Below are 21,310 nucleotides of genomic sequence, written 5' to 3'. Positions count from 1 at the left end.
TACAGAAAATTTTGGATCTCTTTACTGTTAAATGATCAGTAACAATGTTCATTGTTGTGACTGTTTTCTTTAGATTGGTAAGTGAATACTATTAGATATCTGAAAGATGAAAATGATAGCTAATCTCACATTTAGCTTTAAAAACATAGATTTGAGATTAGTCCTACTTTTAAAATTGATATTTGATATACTTGTAGCCATTTGAAAATTCAACACAATCAATTTTCAGAAATAGCTTTTGTTTAGCCAAGTCTATGGGAGTTTATCTGACACTATTTCACTGCTCCTTTAATGATATATTTGTGATGGACAACAGATCTTTATAAATTGATCTCTTGTCCTACACAGGCTCTCTCAGTACACAGTGTGATAATTATGGACGATGTAGCTGTAAGCCAGGTGTGATGGGTGACAAATGTGATCAGTGCCAGCCTGGATTCCACTCTCTTACTGAGGCAGGATGCAGGTAAGGAATTTGAAATAAATACTGAGTATACAGATAGGAAGGAAATGTATTTCTTTGTCAGTGTCTTTTTTTCTTTTCTTTCTTTCTTTTTTTTTTTTTTATATCACCTCTGTTTCCAAATACGTTATCTTTGTTCCCTAGTCAGAGAATCATCCCTTGCAACAAAGAATAAAAAAGGATAAAAAAAAGTAGTAAAACAAAACTAGCCAACACATCCACTGCATCTGACTATGTATGCAGTTTTCTATATCATAGTTGCCTATCCATCTTGAAAAAAACAAAAGACTCGTTTTTTCATCTTTTCTTTGGGGATCTAGCTTGATGATTATTATAGTTGTTTATTATTCATTTTATTTTTGGGGGGAGTCTTTCATTTTCCCTGTAGTTATCAAAGTATATTGTTTTTCTGGTTCTACTTAGTACCCAGTTCATATACCTCTCATCCTCATGTTTCTCTGAAGTCTACATAATTATTATTTGTTATGGCACAGTAATCTTTCATTGGGGGAAAACATTTCTAATATAGTTAGTTGGGTTTTTTTTTTAAACTTTACATAATACTTCCTCAGTGGAAATCCCTTTATAATTATTATCTCATTTGTTCCTCACAACAGACCTCAGATACAGAGGCAAAAATGACTTTCCCAGGTTCACAGAGCTGCGAAGTGCCCAAGGCCAGAGATCTTCCTGACTTTAGATCCAATGTTCTATCTTTTTTTCATTTTATGCCTCATATACTCCACTATATGAGAACCCTCTCCTCTCTGTTGTTGGTCAGGGTCTGATCTCCTGGTAGCAAGTATTACCAAGTAGATCATTAGGTTGAAAGCAATGTAGTGTGAAAATTTCGTTCTTTTAAATGGAATATCTCCAAGTCCAAACTAGAATGCATTTCAAAACCAAATATGTATTTGATTTTGAAATGTATTCTGAATTATCTATATCTATATCTATACCTATAGATGGTTTTTGAATTTGTTGTATTATCTGTAAACTTGTTCATTAACTTGTATTATTAAAAGCCGACTTTGTTTCAAAGTGAGATTTCTTTCTCCAATTTATACTGTGTGTGTGTGTGTATAAATTTTTACCTTTTTTTCTATTCAATAGGCCATGTTCTTGCAATCCTGCTGGAAGTACAGATGAATGTAATGTTGAAACTGGGCGTTGTGTTTGTAAAGATAATGTGGAAGGATTCAGTTGTGAGAGGTAAAATGTAGGGCAATTTTTGTTGCCCCTACACTATATTTTTCCTGGGGACATCCTAAGCTGTAAATAGTTAACTCTTTTTCCACTTATCTATAGGTGCAAACCTGGATTTTTTCACTTGGAGTCATCCAATCCTCGAGGCTGTACCCCTTGCTTTTGTTTTGGGCATTCTTCTGTCTGCACGAATGCCGAAGGATACAGTGTCCACTCTATCACTTCCACTTTCCAGATAGGTAATTTGAGTCTTTCTATATCAGAACAGCTAAGACTGTAGTTTAATTATTGAAAGGAGGACGCATAATGATTTCTGAGATTTGATGTGTTTTGCTGATAGAAATGCCTGGTGATAAGAGTGTGGTTTTTACTTTGGTTGGCTTTTTTATTTAATGGAAAAAATTATGATTGAGAAATTTTTAAAGTTTAATGGTAGGTATAAATTATATGCTAAATAGATGAACGTATAACACAAGAAATATAGCATAGTCGGTTACAGTTTTTACATGAAAATACTATGGAAGCACTTTTGTTTTCATTCTCTGCTTCTAGATAAGGAAGGATGGCGTGCTGAAGAGCGGGATGGCTCTGAGACATCACTCCAGTGGTCTTCTCAGAGCCAGGAGATCTCTGTGATCTCAGAGAGCTATTTTCCCATATACTTCATTGCTCCTGGTATGTGAAACTAGAACAACATTTATTTGATACTTTCATATAACCATATTTCAACTTTATTGCATATCTTTGGTGTATTTCTGTATTTCAGACAAGTTTTTAGGTAACCACCTATTGAGTTATGGTCAGAATCTCACTTTCTCCTTTCGAGTGGAAAGGCGGGATACACGACTCTCTGCAGAAGATCTGGTCCTTGAAGGAGCTGGTCTTAGAGTATCTGTTCCTTTAATTGCTCAGGGCAACTCCTATCCTAGTGAGACCACTGTGAAATACGTTTTTAGGTAAGACGATGCATCATATCCATCTTTGCTATTGGAACAGGGGAGAAAGGAATGAGGAGTTGTGATTACTGTGACTTGTAGATCTTATTTTGAGTGGTGTGTGTTTATATAATATCTTTGATATGAAAGGATGACATCCTACTGTTTGCCTTTTCCAAGGATTGTGTCAGACTAATCAAAAGGTCTGGATTTTTTTTTGCATTTGTGCATTTACTATATTGCACTGATTGTAGAATGAGCAAAGAGTGCATTGTGAACTTCCAGAGACTATGACTACAGAAGCTAATATGAACTTTTCTCCATAGACTTCACGAAGCAACAGATTATCCCTGGAGACCTACCCTTACTCCTTTTGAATTTCAAAAACTACTAAATAATTTAACTTCTATCAAGATTCGTGGGACATACAGTGAAAGAAGTAAGTTATAGAAAAATTTGGAAGGCTCTCAGGGGTGGTGATCAGGTTGTAGAATCCAGAGTAATTCACACTTAAAGTAGTATGTAAGTTTTATTGCTTTAGAATCTATGGTGTTGTGTGATAATACTACAAAAATACATATTTTAAAAGTGCTTAACAGAATTGCCGCAGTTTACAAATTCTCTGAGTTTTAATATGAAATTTAAAATTCAAGAAAAGTATGTAGCGTAAAAATGTCCCTTTTCACTTGATTCTTATATATCAGACCCTTGACAATTTGTACAAAATTCCTTTCACTGTAAAGATTGTGCATGTGTGTACATCCATCTCCTACTACCTTAGAAATTGACTTAAATTAACTGCTTTGACCAAAATAATTCATTAACTGGTGCCCCACTTCCTGAAGAACCAATTCAGCTAAAATTTAGCAAAGCTTTATTTCATTTTTTATGGTCACACTCAAAGAAAACTTTTATTTCAAGACAAAATAAATCTCAATTTAAAACTACAGTATTTGATTTTTTTAAAAATAAGAATCTTTTCATCTGAAGATGTAATAAATCCTTAGAGGGAATATGATTACAATGTTCAAAAACAAACAAAAAAGGCAAGAACAACATAACTTAGCTCACAAATGCTTGAATTTAGTTGATTAAATCAGTATTTGTTGTATATCTGCTTTGTTCTAGGTATTGTGCTATAGGTAGGTTGTGAGTTGCAGATATAGGATACAATCCCTATCCTCAAGGAATTTTTGTTTTAGTTGGCAAGATAACACACAAACATATACCAAGTTAGATGACAGTAAAATATTTAAATAACAGTTTGAGACCTTGTCTTTGCCTGGATTTTACTTCCTTCTTCCCTTTGACACATAAGAATCCTTTCTTTCTTTAAGACAAGCTCAATTACCATCTTCTGCATGAAACTTCTATGATCTCTCCCACATGTACCTTCACTTTCAAATTACCTAGTATTTAAGTTGTGCAAGTTTATTTCATTTTATATTTATACATGTATTTGTCTCCTCCATTAGAAAGTTACTCTTTGCAAGGAGGAATTGTTTCATTTGTTTTACTTATATCCATTGTGCCTGGCCATAGTAGATGCTTTAAAAAATACTTGCTGATTGATTTGCCATAAAACGCTGAGTGATTAACTTCCAGATTACTTATTCCTAACTCATACTCAATGACATTTTGCTGAATTCAACACTGTTGCGTTATTCTGACATCCTTTCTTAATGACTCTATCCTGGTTTATACTGATCACTATTTTCCCCTCAAAGATTTACAAACCATCTTTTTAATCATATATTCCCAAAATGTCAATAGAAATAAGAGTCAAGTTCACAGACTTATAATTTGACAAATCTCTTTTCTTCTTGTAAAAATCAGGACATTCACCCACCTTTTGTCTTATGAGACCTAGTCTTTGTTCTCCATCATTTTGGAGGGCTCACCAACAATGATTAGTTACTAGCACTCTGGGATGTTGTTTAGTTCTGCAGGTGCAAACTCAGCTTTCACACAGTGCTTTATACTTCATTTGTTATGTATTTTTCTTTAGTCATTATGATCTTACAGAGAAGGTTGTCTCAGAAGCCAAGAGAGGAGAGAGTTTCAGGAGTGATGAGCAATGTCAGATTTTCATGACAGAACCACCAGGAAGGTTAGGAAAAGAGAAAAACCCATCCTGATGGAGCATTATGATTAAACCATTTTTTCCCAGATTAACAATGTCCCACATTTATGAGTTATGTGCCCCTCAAAATATTGATTCTATTAAACTTTGTTTATATAATATACTTTGTTTCACAGATGGAATGGGAGATAATGTTTAAAGTTAGACTAAATGGTCTAAAAGGTAGACTAAAATCAGAAAAAAATTAATTTCTAGTTGCCAGTCTTCTAACAATTATTTTAAGCATTAGATGTCATAAATAAAATGATTTTCATCATGTAAATAGGCCCTCATTTCTTCTAGGAAATCATTTGAAAATGGTATCTCATAAGTTTGGAAAGCATTAGATAAAATATTTTTGTGTAATACACATTATCCATAGAAGTGACAATAATAATGTTCTATATGGCCTTTTCTTGGGCTATCATGTATGTGGATGGAGTGACTTAAGGGTCTTACAAGGTCTTATGATCCAATGAAAGCTCAATGACTATTATTAATTGTTTATAAATTGTTTTGTTTTACATCCATACATAGGTGCTGGATATTTGGATGATGTCACTTTGGCAAGTGCTCAGCGTGGACCTGGGGTCCCTGCAGTTTGGGTAGAGTCCTGTACCTGCCCTGTGGGATATGGAGGGCAGTTTTGTCAACTGTGTGTCTCAGGATACAAAAGGGAAACACCTAGTCTTGGACCTTACAGTCCTTGTGTGCTTTGTACTTGCAATGGACATAGTGAGACTTGTGATCCTGAGACAGGTAAGGATGTCATCTGGTGCTGCTATAAGTTTTGAATTTTTTTTTTTAAAGAAATGAGCAAGGGTGAGAGGTTTTATTTACTATGTATATTTATTTATTCCTTTCATTTCAAATAGGTGTTTGTAACTGCAGAGATAATACGGCTGGTCCCCACTGTGAAAAGTGTGTTGATGGCTACTATGGAGATTCAACAGCTGGTACTTCCTCTGATTGTCAACCTTGTCCATGCCCAGGAGGCTCAAGTTGTGCAGTTGTTCCCAAGACAAAGGAGGTGGTATGCACCAATTGTCCCACTGGCACCACTGGTAATTCTCCATTTTCAACTGTCTTCACTGAGATTGTTTCTTTACAGTGATGCTGATGAGTTTATCTGGAAGTTTTTTGTTTTAAGTATTTTAGTTGTCCGGATCTATAAGAATATTGTAGCAATTTTTAAATCTGTTAGGTAATACCATAGCAAGTAAATAGTCATTGTATTAGCTTTGTGTTCAGTATATCAAGATGAGAAAGGCCATCTTCAGTTATATTAAAGGTAATAATCTCATATATTTTTGTAAAATTTAGACTTTAACTAAAATTTCTTATGAAACTTTTTATTTTCAAAACATATACCTAGATAGTTTTCAACATTCACCCTTGCAAAAAAAAGAAATGTTCCAAGTTTTTTTCTCCTCCCTTTTCCCTACCTCCTTCCCTAGATGGCAAATAATCCATTATATGTTTAACTAGAATCTTTAGACATAGCTATTGCTTCTAATTGCTAGAATGAATGCTGGGACTTCATTAATTACTTGCTTCATTTCTTCAGGCGATTTTAATCTTGCATTAGTAGAGAAATTCTCTAGAAATGTTTAGACTCTAGACTTTTGGCTCCCTCCAGACTGTTTTTGTGTTTGACAAAATCTTGTTTGGTATAGATGGAAAATCAGAGAAAAGAATACAAATACAAAATGACTTGATTTTCTGTCAATTGAGTCTTACTTCAGGAAAATCATTGATGATCTCATTTATAAAAAATGTTTTTAAAAAATGCAACTTTATATAATATTTTAAATTTCTGTTTTCCATCTTGTTCTGAACACTAAAAAGAAAAACGTTTTATACAGGCTTAAAAATAGAATTAAGTCCTTTCTGGCTGGCAAGTATCTCACTTATTGTTCTAAATTCTTCCTGATTTGATTTTCATTGTTTTGTTTAGAAGCCATAATCTGATATTTTAGATTAAAATGCATATTTATTCAGAAGAGTAAGAGCCTAAGAATGGGATAGTCTAAGGAGACTTCTCCCCCATGAACATAAGGGTATTCCCTGTTTTAACCTGCTTGGTTTTGGAGACTGAAGGCTGCAAAGAGAACTTATAAACCCAGCATGAACCTGGTAGTGGAAAGACCATTGGCCTGGAAGCCAGGACCTGTGACCTGTTGACATCTCTTTCACTCTGTGACTCACTTTGGGTGAATTATATCATATCTTTCCACATTGGTGTCCTCTTTTGGAAAATAAGAGGAGGTGCTAGATCAGAAGTTGACAAACTTTTTCTATTAAAGTCTAGATAGTAGGTAAAATAGACTTTCTGGGCCAATAGGCAAGTTAGAGAAGATAGCTATATAACAAGGAGGAAAACAAATTTCCACAAATTTTTTTATTGTCAAAATTCAAAATATAATAATACTTGAGTACTTTTAAAATTTGCAATAGAGATCTGCTAATGAGAGAAATGGAACTTTTTTTGGGGGAGGGGGGGAGTAGTATTGTTTAATTAGAATTTAAAGTTAGTGTTCCCTATTATCAGAATCAGTTGCAAATGTTCATATGTTAATACCAATCTGTAATGAAATTTTATGTATTTGATCTTTGAAAATGTTTTTTTTAACACAATTAGGTATCGCCCAAAACTGATCCACAAACATACTTGACTTTAATTGAGCCAAAAAGTTAATAGGCTTTTAAGTTTATTTTCTCTGGATAAATTTCTTTGGCTGTTACAATCAAACATATTTAATTTACTCATTATGAGTAAACAATTCTTGCTTGAATAATATAAAAGGTCTGATTGTAGACTCATTTTCACATTTTTAAATTTTTGTCAAGAAATTCTGCTGTGGTGAGATACTACATTTTATATTTTCTAATTTTCCTGACTTGCTCTCCTGTGAGTAGTTAGGAATATATCAGCATGAGTGCTTAGTCTCATAATGTATAGTGTATTCTTTTAGCATAGATATAGTGTCATTGCATAATAAACACAATAGTTTGCTACCTCTTTGAAAACAAAATGATCCATACTCTATTGTGCTTTAAACATTCAACATTCTATCTTTTTCTTCTTATTTTGATATGATGGATATAGACTGATATTTAAAAAAACAAAATGTCATCATAAAGCAATATAAATAGTACTGAAATGTTGAGTTATAATTGAGGTACTTGCAGTTTTCAGCATACTGAGAAGTAGCATGAAGTCATTGTTCCACATGTTGTAGTGCAAACAAATGAGTATGACTTTGTGCCAATAAAACTATATTTACAAATACTGAAATTTGACTCGTATAATTTTAATGTGATGAAATATAATTCTTTTGATTTTTTCCCCTCCCTTAAAAATGTAAAAACTATCCTTACTTTACATCATCATACAAAATAAAGACAGAAAGCCATATGTGATCATTTGCTCATCCTTGGTCTAAATAGTGTTCTTGAAAGTCTTTTTTTTAACATAAATCCCATTAGTAAAAGAAAATTTCAAATTGGACATGTTTTAATACACACAATTTTAAAAGGATGATGAAATGAAGAATAATTTAAAATAATTTTTATTTTATAAATTTTGAAGATTATTTTCCTTAATATTAATATCAATGCTTTTAGTGTGCTTCATTAATTTTAAAACTCTTTAACATCTCATGATAGATACAGCTATTCGGAAGTCTAGTTTTATATTCACTTTATTTTGATACTTGGTTTTAGTGACTGTCTTAATTAAAGAAATTAATTATTTTAAAAATGTACAAAAACAAAAATAAGAAGTGTGTCAGTAATTGTTCTTACTCTGTCCTGATACTCATTTTTCTACCCCATCCACTGGTCAGGCAGAAGTTTCTGTTTAATTTGCATCAAATTGCATTGTCTCTGTGGATCTTATGAACTAAAGAGAAGGGCTTTTTTTTTTTTTTTTTTTTAAATAAGTGGGTTCAAAAACCAATGAGATTCTTTGAAAGATAGTAGTGTACAATAGGAGATTCTGATTTCAAATTTAAGTGCAAAAGTAATGAGAATTTTATAGGTGACAATCTTTTTGAGAACAAAAGTTTAGTTTTAAAATCTTGTTAATTGTGATGTTTTCATACTATTATTAAATAATATCTCAAGGCATAGTTTATACTTGGGTTGAAGTTTATCGTTATTCCTTGCTGTTATAAATCCTGTTCCAAATTTTAATTATTTCAAATTTGGGGACTGCCTTCTCATCAAATATAATTAAGTTGTTGATGTTTTTGCCTCGTAATGTGGCTGAACAGAGCTTGTATTATCATTTCTGCTACTTTCTTGTTAACTTGTGTGTATATCTTTAATATTGTCATAATTTCAATAATTCGTGGTTCCTTCAAGAGGAATCTTTTTAAGCTACTTGCCCATTTTGTGAAAGTTAGCAAAAACTAGATAATATGGTTTATAAATATACTTAGCTGGGCATACCTAAGCTATAATATATTGCCGTATGCTCAAAGAAAATGAAGAAATAAGAATGCCATTTGACAGTCTCACATATCTCACAGGGTATGTGACTGACAAATGAAATGGAGGTTCTGATTCTATTCTACATAGGAATATTTGACACACATACTTAATAAAACTTAGGTGCTTTTTTAAATTTTCAGTTAAAAGTAATGGAATTTCTGTTATTTTACCACATCACAGTAGAATATCTTGTGTATGCACTTTGGAAACCACTATTCTAGACCTTCAGGGCTCTTTTAAAAATGTCCTTGTTCTGTAATTATAGCTTAGGGTACTCCTGTGAAGAACTAAAGCTTCTCTCTGGCTATTTGGTATGAATCCTTTCATTATCACTAGTATAATTGACAGAATTCAGTGAGCTTAATATGTCCTAGGCGCCTTTTATCCAATAGCCTATGATCATAAAATTGGATCATAATAATTAATAGCCATTTGGCAAGGGAAACCTGAGAATTATCCAGTGACTTTGTTTTTGTCCTTATTTTAATCTCTAATATTGATTTTTTTGCTTTGCAGGTAAAAGATGTGAACTTTGTGATGATGGCTACTTTGGAGATCCACTTGGAGAAAATGGCCCCACAAGACTTTGCCGACTTTGTCAATGTAGTGACAACATTGATCCCAATGCAGTTGGGAATTGTAACAGATTAACTGGAGAGTGCTTAAAGTGTATCTATAACACTGCTGGCTTTTATTGTGACCGCTGCAGAGATGGGTTTTTTGGGAATCCCCTAGCCCCCAATCCAGCAGACAAGTGCAAAGGTAATAGTTTTTGACTTAGAACCTAGTGACATTATGCATCAAGGGATTCAGTTTCCGGAGCCAGTGACACAGTGCTTGGCCCAAAGTCAGGAGGACCTGAGTTCAAATGCAACTTCAGACACTTATTAGCGATGTGACCTTGGATAATTCACTTAGCTGCTTTTAGCCTTGGTAACAGGGCCTACCTGCCAGGGTTGTTGTTGAGAGATCAAATTAGACAAAAATTGTAAAGCAATTAGCATAGCATTTGACACATAGGAAGAGCTGTATAAATGTTTACTCTCCTTTCTCTGCCATCTTGAGTATTATATTTCATTGTATACAAATGGTGTTGGACAACTCTGTGATGAATTTATCAAGAGAAGGGAAGAAAGGAAATTTATACAAATACAAAATATACTATTTTGTATTATATGTAATTTATAATTTAATTAATACAATTCATACAAATTCAAAAGCAATACATTCCTCCTTACCTTCAAGGACCTTACAGTTTTCAGAGGAGGAGACAGTAAATAAAGGGTAGTGAGTGGTAGCTAAATTGAGGGAGTAAGGAGTGTTTCATTTGGGAAGCCAAAGGGATGATGAGTAGGGCTTTAGGGGACTTGATAGATATACTTTCTGATATCTTTACACTACTAGATACCAGTGGCAAATATGGATTTGAAAACAGTTTCAACTGGAAATTGTGCTAGGTTTAGAATTTGTAGGCAGCAAATACATGCACAGCAGTAAATCATGTGGCAAGAAAATAGGGGAAAGAATAGTCTTTTGAAGATGATATAATATTCACATAAAAGAGATTATATGTAGGCCCTCTTATCAGCATTTTCTCCAATTAATCTGCAATTTTTTCTCTCTCTCAGCTTGTAGTTGTAATCCTTATGGTACTGTGAATCAACAGACTACTTGTAATCAAGTAACAGGTCAGTGTGAATGCCTCCCTCACGTCACTGAGAGAGATTGCAGCATCTGTGATCCTGGATTCTATAACCTACAGAGTGGACGAGGATGTGAGAGGTAATGCTGATCCCTTTGCACAGACAGTGGGGTGCAGTGATTTAGGCACTGGGCTTGGATTTAGGAGGCCCCGAGTTCAAATCCTGTTCTGGAACACTTATTGACTGTAGAATTTTGAGCACTTATGGCTCAGCCTCCTTTCCTGATCTATAAAAAGGGGATAAAGAAGAGTACTTTACCTCATAGGACTGTTGTGAGGATCATAAGAAATGATAAAAATAAATGCTAATTGTTATCATCATCCCTTAGTTATATCATTTTTTCCTGTGTTTTAGAGATGATGATTTATAAGTGAATACACAGAAATGATATTTAATTGGAGCCATCAATGTCTATTTAGTTTCTACTCTACAAGGCATGTTGATTGGCTATGTTATCTTCCTTTTTAAGGGAGCTATACTTAACAGTGAGAAAAATGAAAGAGTCCACATATCACTTTGACAGAGTGAAGGTCAAAGTTGTGGTAGGGTAAAAAAATTTTGGATAGACTCATTAAAACTTGAGTCCTACTTTTTACATATTGAAACAACTCCTAGTCAGTGGTATTTATCCTTTCATAATAGAAAAGGACAATTCTTATCTTTACTTAGAAAATTGTTTGTTCAAAGTCTGTGTTCTATCTGAAACAAGATTGTTTTCTGTTTCATTTTCAGATGTAACTGTCATGCTCTCGGTTCCACCAATGGCCAGTGTGACATACGTACTGGACAGTGTGAATGTCAGCCGGGCATCACTGGCCAGCGCTGTGAGCAGTGTGAGCCCAACCACTTTGGCTTTGGACCCGAGGGCTGCAAACGTAAGAGACTGGTAGCCCAGCACTTGAAGCATCTTATCCCATTCTTTAAATCTAATCTCAGGTCTTGGATGGGTCTCCATCTCTGTGGCTTATTGCCTTACAGATACAATAATTTACTAAGATCATCCCTAGATGCATGATTATATAGCCTATTCTTAGCAGTCTAGAGAGTTTAAAAGATGAACTTGGTAATCTGTTTTATTTGTTTCTTCTATTTGTTTTACTACATTATTTGTAGGTGGCAATTTTTGCTTTTTATCCAGTAAATTAAACCTTTGATTAATCTACCTCTCTTTAGATATTCACTGGACCTTTTTTGTTGATTTGTTTATAGCAGTTGTTTCTAAGTTCTAATTCTTTGGGAGAGCAGATCTAATTATAAAAATCTTTCTTTCCTTGCAATCAAGCCCCAGTGTACATCAGTTTTCTGCTTCCTAAATTCTTATATTTCTTCTATGGAGTGTTAAATGTTATTGATTTACACCAAGGAATAACATTAGTAAACATACCATAAAATCATGCCATAACTTCATTTTATTTTGGGTTTTCTGGCTTCTTAATGAGGAAACATTGAAAGCAGAGGAATTATGAGGATAGAGTTCACTGCTCAAGGTAAAAAGCATTTGATGGAATGATTTTCATCATCCTAAGTTACCATTTAATGTACCTTATGGGGCACATCCTACATTAAACTTTATTTTTGTTCTAAAAGTTTTTGTGCACATCTGCACTGTGTAGGCAGTGGCTGCGATAATGGTGCAGTTTCTTGATAAGCAATATACGGTTTAGAGAGAGTGCTACTTCCTTCCTTAGTCCTGTTTTGATTGTGATTTTCTTTTTTCTCTGCAGCATGTGACTGTCACCCTGAGGGGTCGCTTTCACTCCAGTGCAAAGATGATGGTCGTTGTGAATGCAAGGAAGGTTTTGTGGGAAATCGCTGTGACCAGTGTGAAGAAAATTATTTCTATAATAGGTCTTGGCCTGGCTGTCAGGAGTGTCCTGCATGTTACAGACTAGTGAAAGATAAAGTAAGACTTAGCTATGCTTTTTTAAAACTAGGACCACTTAAGGTAGAAAAATATCTAAACTTTTTTGGCATACTGCTAAAGGCAAAAAGATACACCAGTAGGTTGTAGATTACATGTAATTTTGGTCTGTGTTTTTATCTGTTATGTACCTGCTAAGGAAGGAGTAAACACTAGCTGGAATCCTGTCTTTTCAGGAATATTTTTGGGAGCAGGCCTGAGTAAGCATTTTATCTGTGCCCTCATTTCTTCCTTCACTTTATTAAGGTCGCTGAGCATCGAGTGAAGCTCCAGGAGTTAGAGAACATTATAGCAAACCTTGGAACTGGAGATGAAACAGTCACAGATCAAGCTTTTGAGGACAGACTGAAGGCAGCTGAGAGAGATGTTATGGACCTACTACGTGAGGCCCAGGACATCAAAGGTAGGTATTACTGTTATCTTCCATTGGACTGGTCAATTGATTAATGCAATTATTACCCATGGCTAATATATTGTATTATGAATTTCATAAATTTAATAGTCAAAGTTTTAAAAAATATTTTATTTTTCTCCAATTATGTGTAAAATTTTTTAAACATTTAAAAAAAATTTGAGTTTCAAATTTCCTCCCTATTTTCCCACTCCCGTCACTGAAAAGCCAAGCAATTTAATATAGGTTATATATTTCATTGTTACTGTTCATAATGCTCTCCTGGTTGTACTCATATCACTTTGTCTCACTCATATAAGCTTTTCCAGGTTTTTCTGAGGAACATCCTGCTTATCATTTCTTATAGCACAATAATACTCCATAACAATCATATACTACAGCTTGTTCAGCCATTCTCCAGTTGATGGACATCCCTTCAATTTTCAATCATTCGCCATCTCACACACACACACACACACACAGAGCTGCTATAAATATTTTTGTACATATAGTTGCTTTCTGTTTTGATTTTTTTTTATTCTCTATGCATTGAAGAAACAGCTAAAATTAATGAATCAGTACTAGCTTTTCTGTTGCTTACATATTGTAAGTTGTAGAAATTGGTCCTTTTTGACATTGGCTAGCAAGTCTCTAGATGGATAAATCTAAAGAATTAAAAGCTTTGAAATTAAAATCAAATTAAAGGATAAAAATGTAATGCAGTAAAATAGTTTCGTTGATTTTTAAAAAGAATCTGCTATTTTTATTTTTTGAGGTATTATCTCCCTATTTTTTCAGTCTGGTAGTGCATATTGGTGTGTTAAATTTAATATGGCCATTCTATTGATTTATCCCAATTGCAGCCCAGAACTCTTGAGTTCATATGGTCCACCAGTGCTAACTTCTCCAATAGCAAGGATTTACAGAGATGTACCACTTTGCTTAATGGAAACAGCTGTTTTTAAATTCACTGTTTTTAAAGCGTTGAGTTAAATTTTTCTTGAGCTTGGAAAGGCCCCATCTATCATTTTCAGCTAAAGCATAACCATTTGTAAATAAACCATTATAGTTCTACATGTGAATGATTATCTATTATGTACCTATGAGCAGTTGGCATCTCTTTGGAATAAATCAGAGCAAATTTCTTGTCAGAATAGCAGTAACTAAATAATATCTATTTCTAACATGATTACCTGTCATTCTTTGTGCACTAGATAAACAATTTAGAATTTTTAAAATTAATGTAAATTACTATTTTGAATTTGTTTAGTAATCCAACATCTGTTAAGCATTTACTGTGTGTTTCTGGTCTCTAATATAAAGAATTTCATACTGAAGTTCCATCAGGTATTTAGAGTATTATTACCAGCTCTATTAGATACTGCAGATATTCAGAATGGAGTAAAGAGGGGAAGTGATAAGAATTTTTAGGATTGTGAACATGTAATTAGGGGAGATTACTGGAAATGGAAATTCTTATGTTTTCAGAGAAATGGAGGATACACAAAGAAGTAATATACTTGGGGAACTGAGCAAAAGTTATTAGTTAAATTATACAGGTATGAACATGTATTGGTATCTTACAGTGCCCAATCTGATATCAATTTAGTCATCATCTTAACACTTTTCTCAGCAAAAGTGTTCAAATCACTAAATTTCTCAGTTAGTAGGGACTCCAGAAGCAATTTGGATCAGTTTGCATCTGACCAAGAATCCTTTTTACATCTCCAAAAAATGAGATCAGAAAGGCATCACTTCTTCTCTGGTACCTTTTCAAGCCATCCCTTTGACTTATTCTAATTATTAGGAAGTTTATTTAGAAATTTTTTTAAGTTAGGTAAATCTTACTGAAAATTTACTGAAGCATTTCCTTTGAGAGGAGTCACTAATTTTGACCCAAATGGAGGGAGGGGGAAAGGTAACTTATAAGTTGATTCTTCAAGATTAGTCTAGAGGTGTAGAATTTAGTGTTTTTGTTTCACTTTCTTTAAGTTAAAGCAAAATAGAAGAGGTAGAATTGATCTGTAGCATTCAAAACTACATTTCATCTATTGAGTATAGTAGCACAGAGGAAGTGTTCAGGAATTAGTCAGAAGTCTATTTTGAGGCCTGAATGCCATTAATTGGCTGTATGACTTGAGGCAAATGATTTAACTTTGTTCAGCCTAGGTTTCTTCATTTAAAAAACAAGGATAGTAATACCTACCCTGTTTACTTCATAAAGTTGTAGTTAGATGGTATTTAAAAATGCTCTGTAAAATCTAAAGAAGCACCCCATTTAAGATGTCATCATTGTCATTATCATTTAGAAATAATTTCCATTATTGAAGTAGTGCTCAGGCTTTTTTCTTAGAGGGATTATCTTTTTCCTGAAAGGCAAAGCTTTTGGAATCTCTTTGTAGGTTAGTAGGTGAGGAAGTGCAATAAAAAAGCAGGGAACTAAGAAAGGACATCCCTATAGAAAATAGTTTACTTTCACGCCCTGTAAATATATTACTTATAAACCTGCTGGTCCCATTGCAAGGCTCAGCTGTGTTCTTTTGTACTTTAGTTGAACCTAGTGACTGAATTTGTTAGGGATTTAGGAGTAGATAGAACATTTCTGGCAAGAGAATTTTATTATTGGCTTTGGCCAGTTTGTTTTTTGTATAAGTGCCCAGAAACTGTTTTATAAGATTCATTTTTAGAAACTTAAAAAAGTTAATAGGTCATTGGCCTAGTTTGACTGCAGCTTTTCATTTTGTTATATGGCTTGTTTCTAGTTTTAAGACTTAAAAACGGAATGATTTTAACAAATGCTTTCTGTTCCACTTTAAAAAAAAGTGTATCAGATCAAATCAGATCAAAAAGGGAAAAAAAGATAAAGAAAATAAAAAGCAAGCAAACAGCAACAAAAATACACAAGTGTACTCTGTTCTACTTGTGTTTCTTGCATTTAAGAAAATATTTTATTTAAAAGAATGTTACCTTTTTGAGGTATTCATTTGTGATGCGACTCTAGATCTTGCCATCATAATTGCTTAGCTTGATACAAACATCACTTTTTATAGTCTTGGAAGGGAAGTTTGTTGTCATTATTCCTTTTATAACAGATACTTCTCCATGCCTGCTTACAGTACAGAGACCTGAATTCTATTTATTTTCGCTTGATTGACTAACTCATTTTGTTGGTTGAAGAGAAGCAAGAAAGTTTTAAGAAGTGTAGTATTTGAAAGCAGCAGTATTCCATCTCTTTCATAGCAAATTCCCTGGTTGGTGAACATCCTAAGATGGCTCTGACAGTTGGGTTAGAGTGGCTGATGAAAGCTTCGTAGTTCTGAGATGAGTGGAACCATTCCTAACTGTTCAAGTGAAAATCATAGAATTTTTATTTTTTTAAAATTTTAAATAATAGCTTTTTATTATCAAAATATATGCACAGGTAGTTTTCAACATTCACACGTCTAAAACTTTGTATTCCAAATTTTTCTCCCTCTCTTCCCCCATCACCTCCCCATGACAGTTAACAATCCAATATATGTTAAACATGTACAATTCTTCTATACATATTTCCACATTTATTATGCTGCACAAGAAAAATCAGATCAAAAAGGGAAAAAATGATAAAATAAAAAGTAAGCAAACAACAACAACAAAAGTAAAAATACTATGTTGTGATATACATTCAGTCTCAACAGTCTTTTTCTGGATGCAGATGACTCTCCACAAATTTGTAGGAATTGATCTGAATCGCCTCATTTTTTGAAAAGAGCCTGTGCATCAGAATTGATTTTTGCATAATCTTATTGTTGCTGTATACAATATTCTCTTGGTTCTACTCACTTTACTTAGCATTATTAGTTCATGTAATTCTCTCCAGGCCTTTCTGAAATCATCCTGCTGAGCTTTTCTTACAGAACAATAATATTCCATAATATTCATATACCATAACTTATTCAGTCATTCTCCAACTAATGGGCTTCCACTCAGTTTCCAGTTTCTTGCCACTACAAAAATGGCTGCTATAGACATTTTTGCACATATGTATTCTGGGATACAGATCTAGTAGAGATACTGCTGGATCAGAGGATATGCACAGTTTGATAGCCCTTTAGACATAGTTCCAAATTGCTCTTCAGAATGGTTGGATCATTTATCAATGTCTCCTCTAACATTTATCATTATCTTTTTCTGTCATCTTAGCCAATGTGAGAGATGTGTAGTGGTGCCTCAAAGTTGTCTTAATTTGTATTTCTCTGATCAGTATGAAAATCACAGGATTTTACAAAAGAATATTTCTTTCATCTTTTAAAATTGAAAGTAATCGTGTTTACTTTTTATTTCCTTCTATCCTAAAAATATGAAAAAAAAAAACCTGTATTGAATAACTAAACCTTAGAAGTAATAGCATAAGTCTGGATCCTATGCTTCCTCTACCCTTGCTTCTAGACTTACTTTTTCCAGAAGAACTACCTCAGCATGATAGGATAACTTATTTTTAAGAGTTATCTTGAGAGAAAAGGAGATTTTCCAACTTGTTGGCAATCATTCTAATGTTTAGTGGTGTTATAACCAGTCATATTTTCTTGGGCCTAATCAGAGTATCTTAACATCTAAACCTTTTTTTTTTTTTTTTTTGCCAATTTCAAAGTATGGCAAGAAACTTATGCTGAAAATTTGGTCTCAACTCCTTGAGACCAAATTTTTTTTTTTTAATTCCCAGAGTTCTTTACTTCCCACACCTCTGTTCATCTTGGCTCTGCCCAGCATATTTTTAAAAATCTCTAAAATGTAGAAAATGTGATATGAGCATAATGCTATTATAAGTTCTGAATATAAATAAACAATTTACTTTGTGGTCCTTATTTCTTGGTATGCCCCAATTTAATGTGAAATTTTTAATATTCATAGTATATGGCAGATTTTTATTCATTTATAACTCTTTATGACACCAGAAATATGTACCAAGTTGATTCATTTCAACCAACCCCTGAATTAATTAAATAGTTATTGTGTGCAAAGTGTTAGAGATTCTAAGACAAAATAAAGCAATCCTTACGTTCAAAGAATTTACTGAGGGAAATAAAACATTCTCATTTGAAGGGATGGAGAGAAAAGGAGTGGGGGTAGTAGAGGGATAAGAAAAAGGAATAGAAAGATCTGTCTGAAAGACAGGTGAAAAGGGAATTCAATTCAGGCATGAAATTCTTCTACCATGGAACAGAGATAATAAAAGAAGATATATTTAATTTGGAAAAAAAAAACTAGGAGACCACTTTAGCTGGAACATAGATTATGGGAAAGGGAATAATTTGAAGATATATTTAATTTGGAAAAAAAACAAAACTAGGAGACCACTTTTAGCTGGAACATAGATTATGGGAAAGGGAATAATTTGAAATATTTAGAAAGGTAGGTGTTAACCATATTGTGGAAATCTTTATATACCAAATTGAAGAATTTGTGTATTATCCTGTACAAAATAGGAAATCCCCTAAGGTTTTGATGTGCCATGGTCAGATTTGTGCTTTGGGAGGATTAACTTGGTAGCTGTGTGGAGAATGGATTGGCGGGAGGGAAGACTGAAGTAGGGAGACCAGATAGGCAGTTCTTGTCCTATTCCTGGTGAGATGTTATGAGGCCTGAAGTAGGATACTTGAGAGCTGTTGTAGAGATAGAATTGACAAGATGTGAAAACTGGTGAGGTGTGTGTGAGATGAGAGGGAGGAAGTCTCATGGAAAAGAAAGATTATATTTTTCTATGTAGCCTCAAGGCAGAACTAGAATCATTTGGCTCAAGTTACAAAGAGGAAAATTTAGAAATGATGTAACGAAATGCATCCTAATAATTAGAGCTGTGTCTCAAAGTAGAATGGGCTACCTTACAAGATGGCCACCAGTCTTTTTTAATGAAGACAGTTTGAAGCAATGAATGCTAGGTGCCTGGAAGGAAGGTAGCAGTATCTTTAGAGAAACATATAGGAGGCTAAACTAGAGAAAAGAAGAATAGTGGTGATTTGAGAAGTGAATTAGGTAGTGGATAACAGATGATCTCATTTTTTTCAATCAAATAAAAGATACAAAGCAAGTGGTATAGGAGGAAAAGAGAAGAGAGAACATTTGCACTATGATTATCAATTGTGGAAGAATAAAAAGATTGCCATGTAGTAGTGAGAGCCAAGTTGAGATTAGATAGTATGAATTTGTAAGGGGATCCACTTAGGAAAAGTTGTATAACTTAATCCAGTGATATTAAATAGCATTTAAGTAAGAATAGAGAAGTTCGGTGGTGCAGTGTCTGAGAGTTGTAATATAACGGAGTGACTGGGGGTAAGAGGACAAGAGATTGAAGTGCTCTTCAGGGTTCAGTTGAAGTGTTTTCTGTAGAGTCAAGAATTAATAGACAAAGATTTTTTAAAAAAAAACAACCACTACATATTCCACAAAGAAAAAATTAAATCAAAAGAATTAGGAAAAAAATGCAACATTGATTTTAAAATATCATATGATTTGCCAACTTGGAATTGCATAATCTTGAAGATGTGCCCTATTGATTGATGATTGATGATATCTTCAGTTAATATGTTTGTATTTATGATAGCAGTTATATCTTAGAATGGGCTTAAAGATCAACAAATTAAAGTAAGATGTTGTTCACTTTGAAATACCAGCTCAGTTGTGTCTCAGTGAATTTTTTTTTTATTATTTTTATTAGACATTTTTATTAGAATTATCAGGTGGCAGAGCCAAAATGGCAGAAAAAAGCCAGCAACTCCCCTGAACTCTCCCTAGAACTCCTCTGAAAATTTTTAAATAATGCCATTAAAAAAATTCTTAGAACAGCAGAACCCATATTTTCCAGTCAAAGACAACTTAGTATGTTAGCAGGAAAGCTCTGTCATACCTGGGTGAAAGTGGAACATAGAGTAAGCCACTGAATCATCAGTGGCAGCAACTTCTTTCAGAACTCTCAGTCATTGATGGTAAAGGGGTTGAACAACTGGTCAGAAGGAGATTTACAGGCATCTTTTTGCTAACAATGAGGCAGGATTCTGTTGCATTGCCCAAACTCAAATCTAAGTTGCAGTCCTGATGACAATCCCAGAGCAAGGAGGAACATTAGCTTGCCAAAATTTGTGATTACAGAGGGGCAGGGATCCTCGTCACAGTTCCAGTCATAGCAGAAAAGAGTGCTGGTGGTCACTCACAGACCAGAGCATAGGCCAGGAAAATAGTAAATATACCTCTCCTTATATCATACAACCTTGTTTGAACTGAAAACTTCTCTAGGAGTATCTCTGAAAACAGCTGTGCAAAATCCCGAAATTTGAGACAGTGCATCCTCCATCCTGAAAGCAGAGCTTCACTTTAGCAAAGAGTTAATAATCAAGAAATAGATTTGGAAAATGAGCACATAAGAACAAAAAAATTCTGATCATAGAACATTACTATGGTGGTAGCTAGATGGCACAGTGGATAGGCCCTGAAGTCAGGAGGATCTGAGTCCAAATGTAACCTCAGATACTTAATACTTCTTAACAATGTGACCCGAGGTAAGACACTTAACCCCAGTTGCCTCTCAAAAATTATTATGATGACAAGGAAGATCAGAACACATATTCAGAAGAAAACAGAGTCAAAATTCTACATCTAAACCTTCCAAGAAAAATAAGAATTAGTCTCAGGCCATGGAAGAACTCAGAAAGGGTTTTGAAAATCAAGTAAAGGAGGTGGAGAAAAAAATTGAAAGAGGAATAAGAGTGATGCAAGGAAACCATGAAAAAAAGAGTCAACAGCTTAGTAAAGGAGACACACATAAAAATACTGAAAATAATAACACTTAGAAAAACAGATTGGGCTGAATGGTTAAAAAGGTATAAAAGCCAATGAAGAGAAAAATGCCTTGGAAAAACAGAATTGGCCACATGGAAAAAGCAGCACAAAAATGAACTGAAGAAAAGTCTCTTTTAAAAGTAGAATTAGCTAAATGAAAAAGGAGGTACAAAAGCTCACTGAAAAAAGTAATTCCTTAACAATTAGGATTGAGCAAATGGAAGCTAATAATTTGATGAGAAATCAAGAAACTAATAAGC

The 21,310-nt window shown here is 33.8% G+C and overlaps 1 protein-coding gene across 1 annotated transcript in view; it reads left to right on the top strand.

Moving 5' to 3' along the window:
* LAMC1 (laminin subunit gamma 1) overlaps window positions 1-21,310 on the top strand; it is a 141,434-nt gene that overhangs the window by 96,811 nt on the left and 23,313 nt on the right. Inside the window, exons 6-18 of the mRNA XM_051998810.1 lie at window positions 349-466; window positions 1,577-1,675; window positions 1,772-1,908; window positions 2,222-2,344; window positions 2,436-2,625; window positions 2,931-3,043; window positions 5,264-5,485; window positions 5,602-5,790; window positions 9,740-9,985; window positions 10,852-11,005; window positions 11,659-11,801; window positions 12,651-12,829; window positions 13,094-13,250. Of these exons, the coding sequence (XP_051854770.1) occupies window positions 349-466; window positions 1,577-1,675; window positions 1,772-1,908; window positions 2,222-2,344; window positions 2,436-2,625; window positions 2,931-3,043; window positions 5,264-5,485; window positions 5,602-5,790; window positions 9,740-9,985; window positions 10,852-11,005; window positions 11,659-11,801; window positions 12,651-12,829; window positions 13,094-13,250 (2,070 nt within the window). The remainder of the gene's footprint in view (window positions 1-348; window positions 467-1,576; window positions 1,676-1,771; window positions 1,909-2,221; window positions 2,345-2,435; window positions 2,626-2,930; window positions 3,044-5,263; window positions 5,486-5,601; window positions 5,791-9,739; window positions 9,986-10,851; window positions 11,006-11,658; window positions 11,802-12,650; window positions 12,830-13,093; window positions 13,251-21,310) is intronic.

The sequence above is a fragment of the Antechinus flavipes genome, chromosome 4 (assembly GCF_016432865.1).
Source record: "Antechinus flavipes isolate AdamAnt ecotype Samford, QLD, Australia chromosome 4, AdamAnt_v2, whole genome shotgun sequence".
Taxonomy (NCBI): Eukaryota; Metazoa; Chordata; class Mammalia; order Dasyuromorphia; family Dasyuridae; genus Antechinus; species Antechinus flavipes.
Note: the sequence above shows the minus strand (reverse complement) of the source record. Positions and strands in the feature narration are given on the sequence as shown.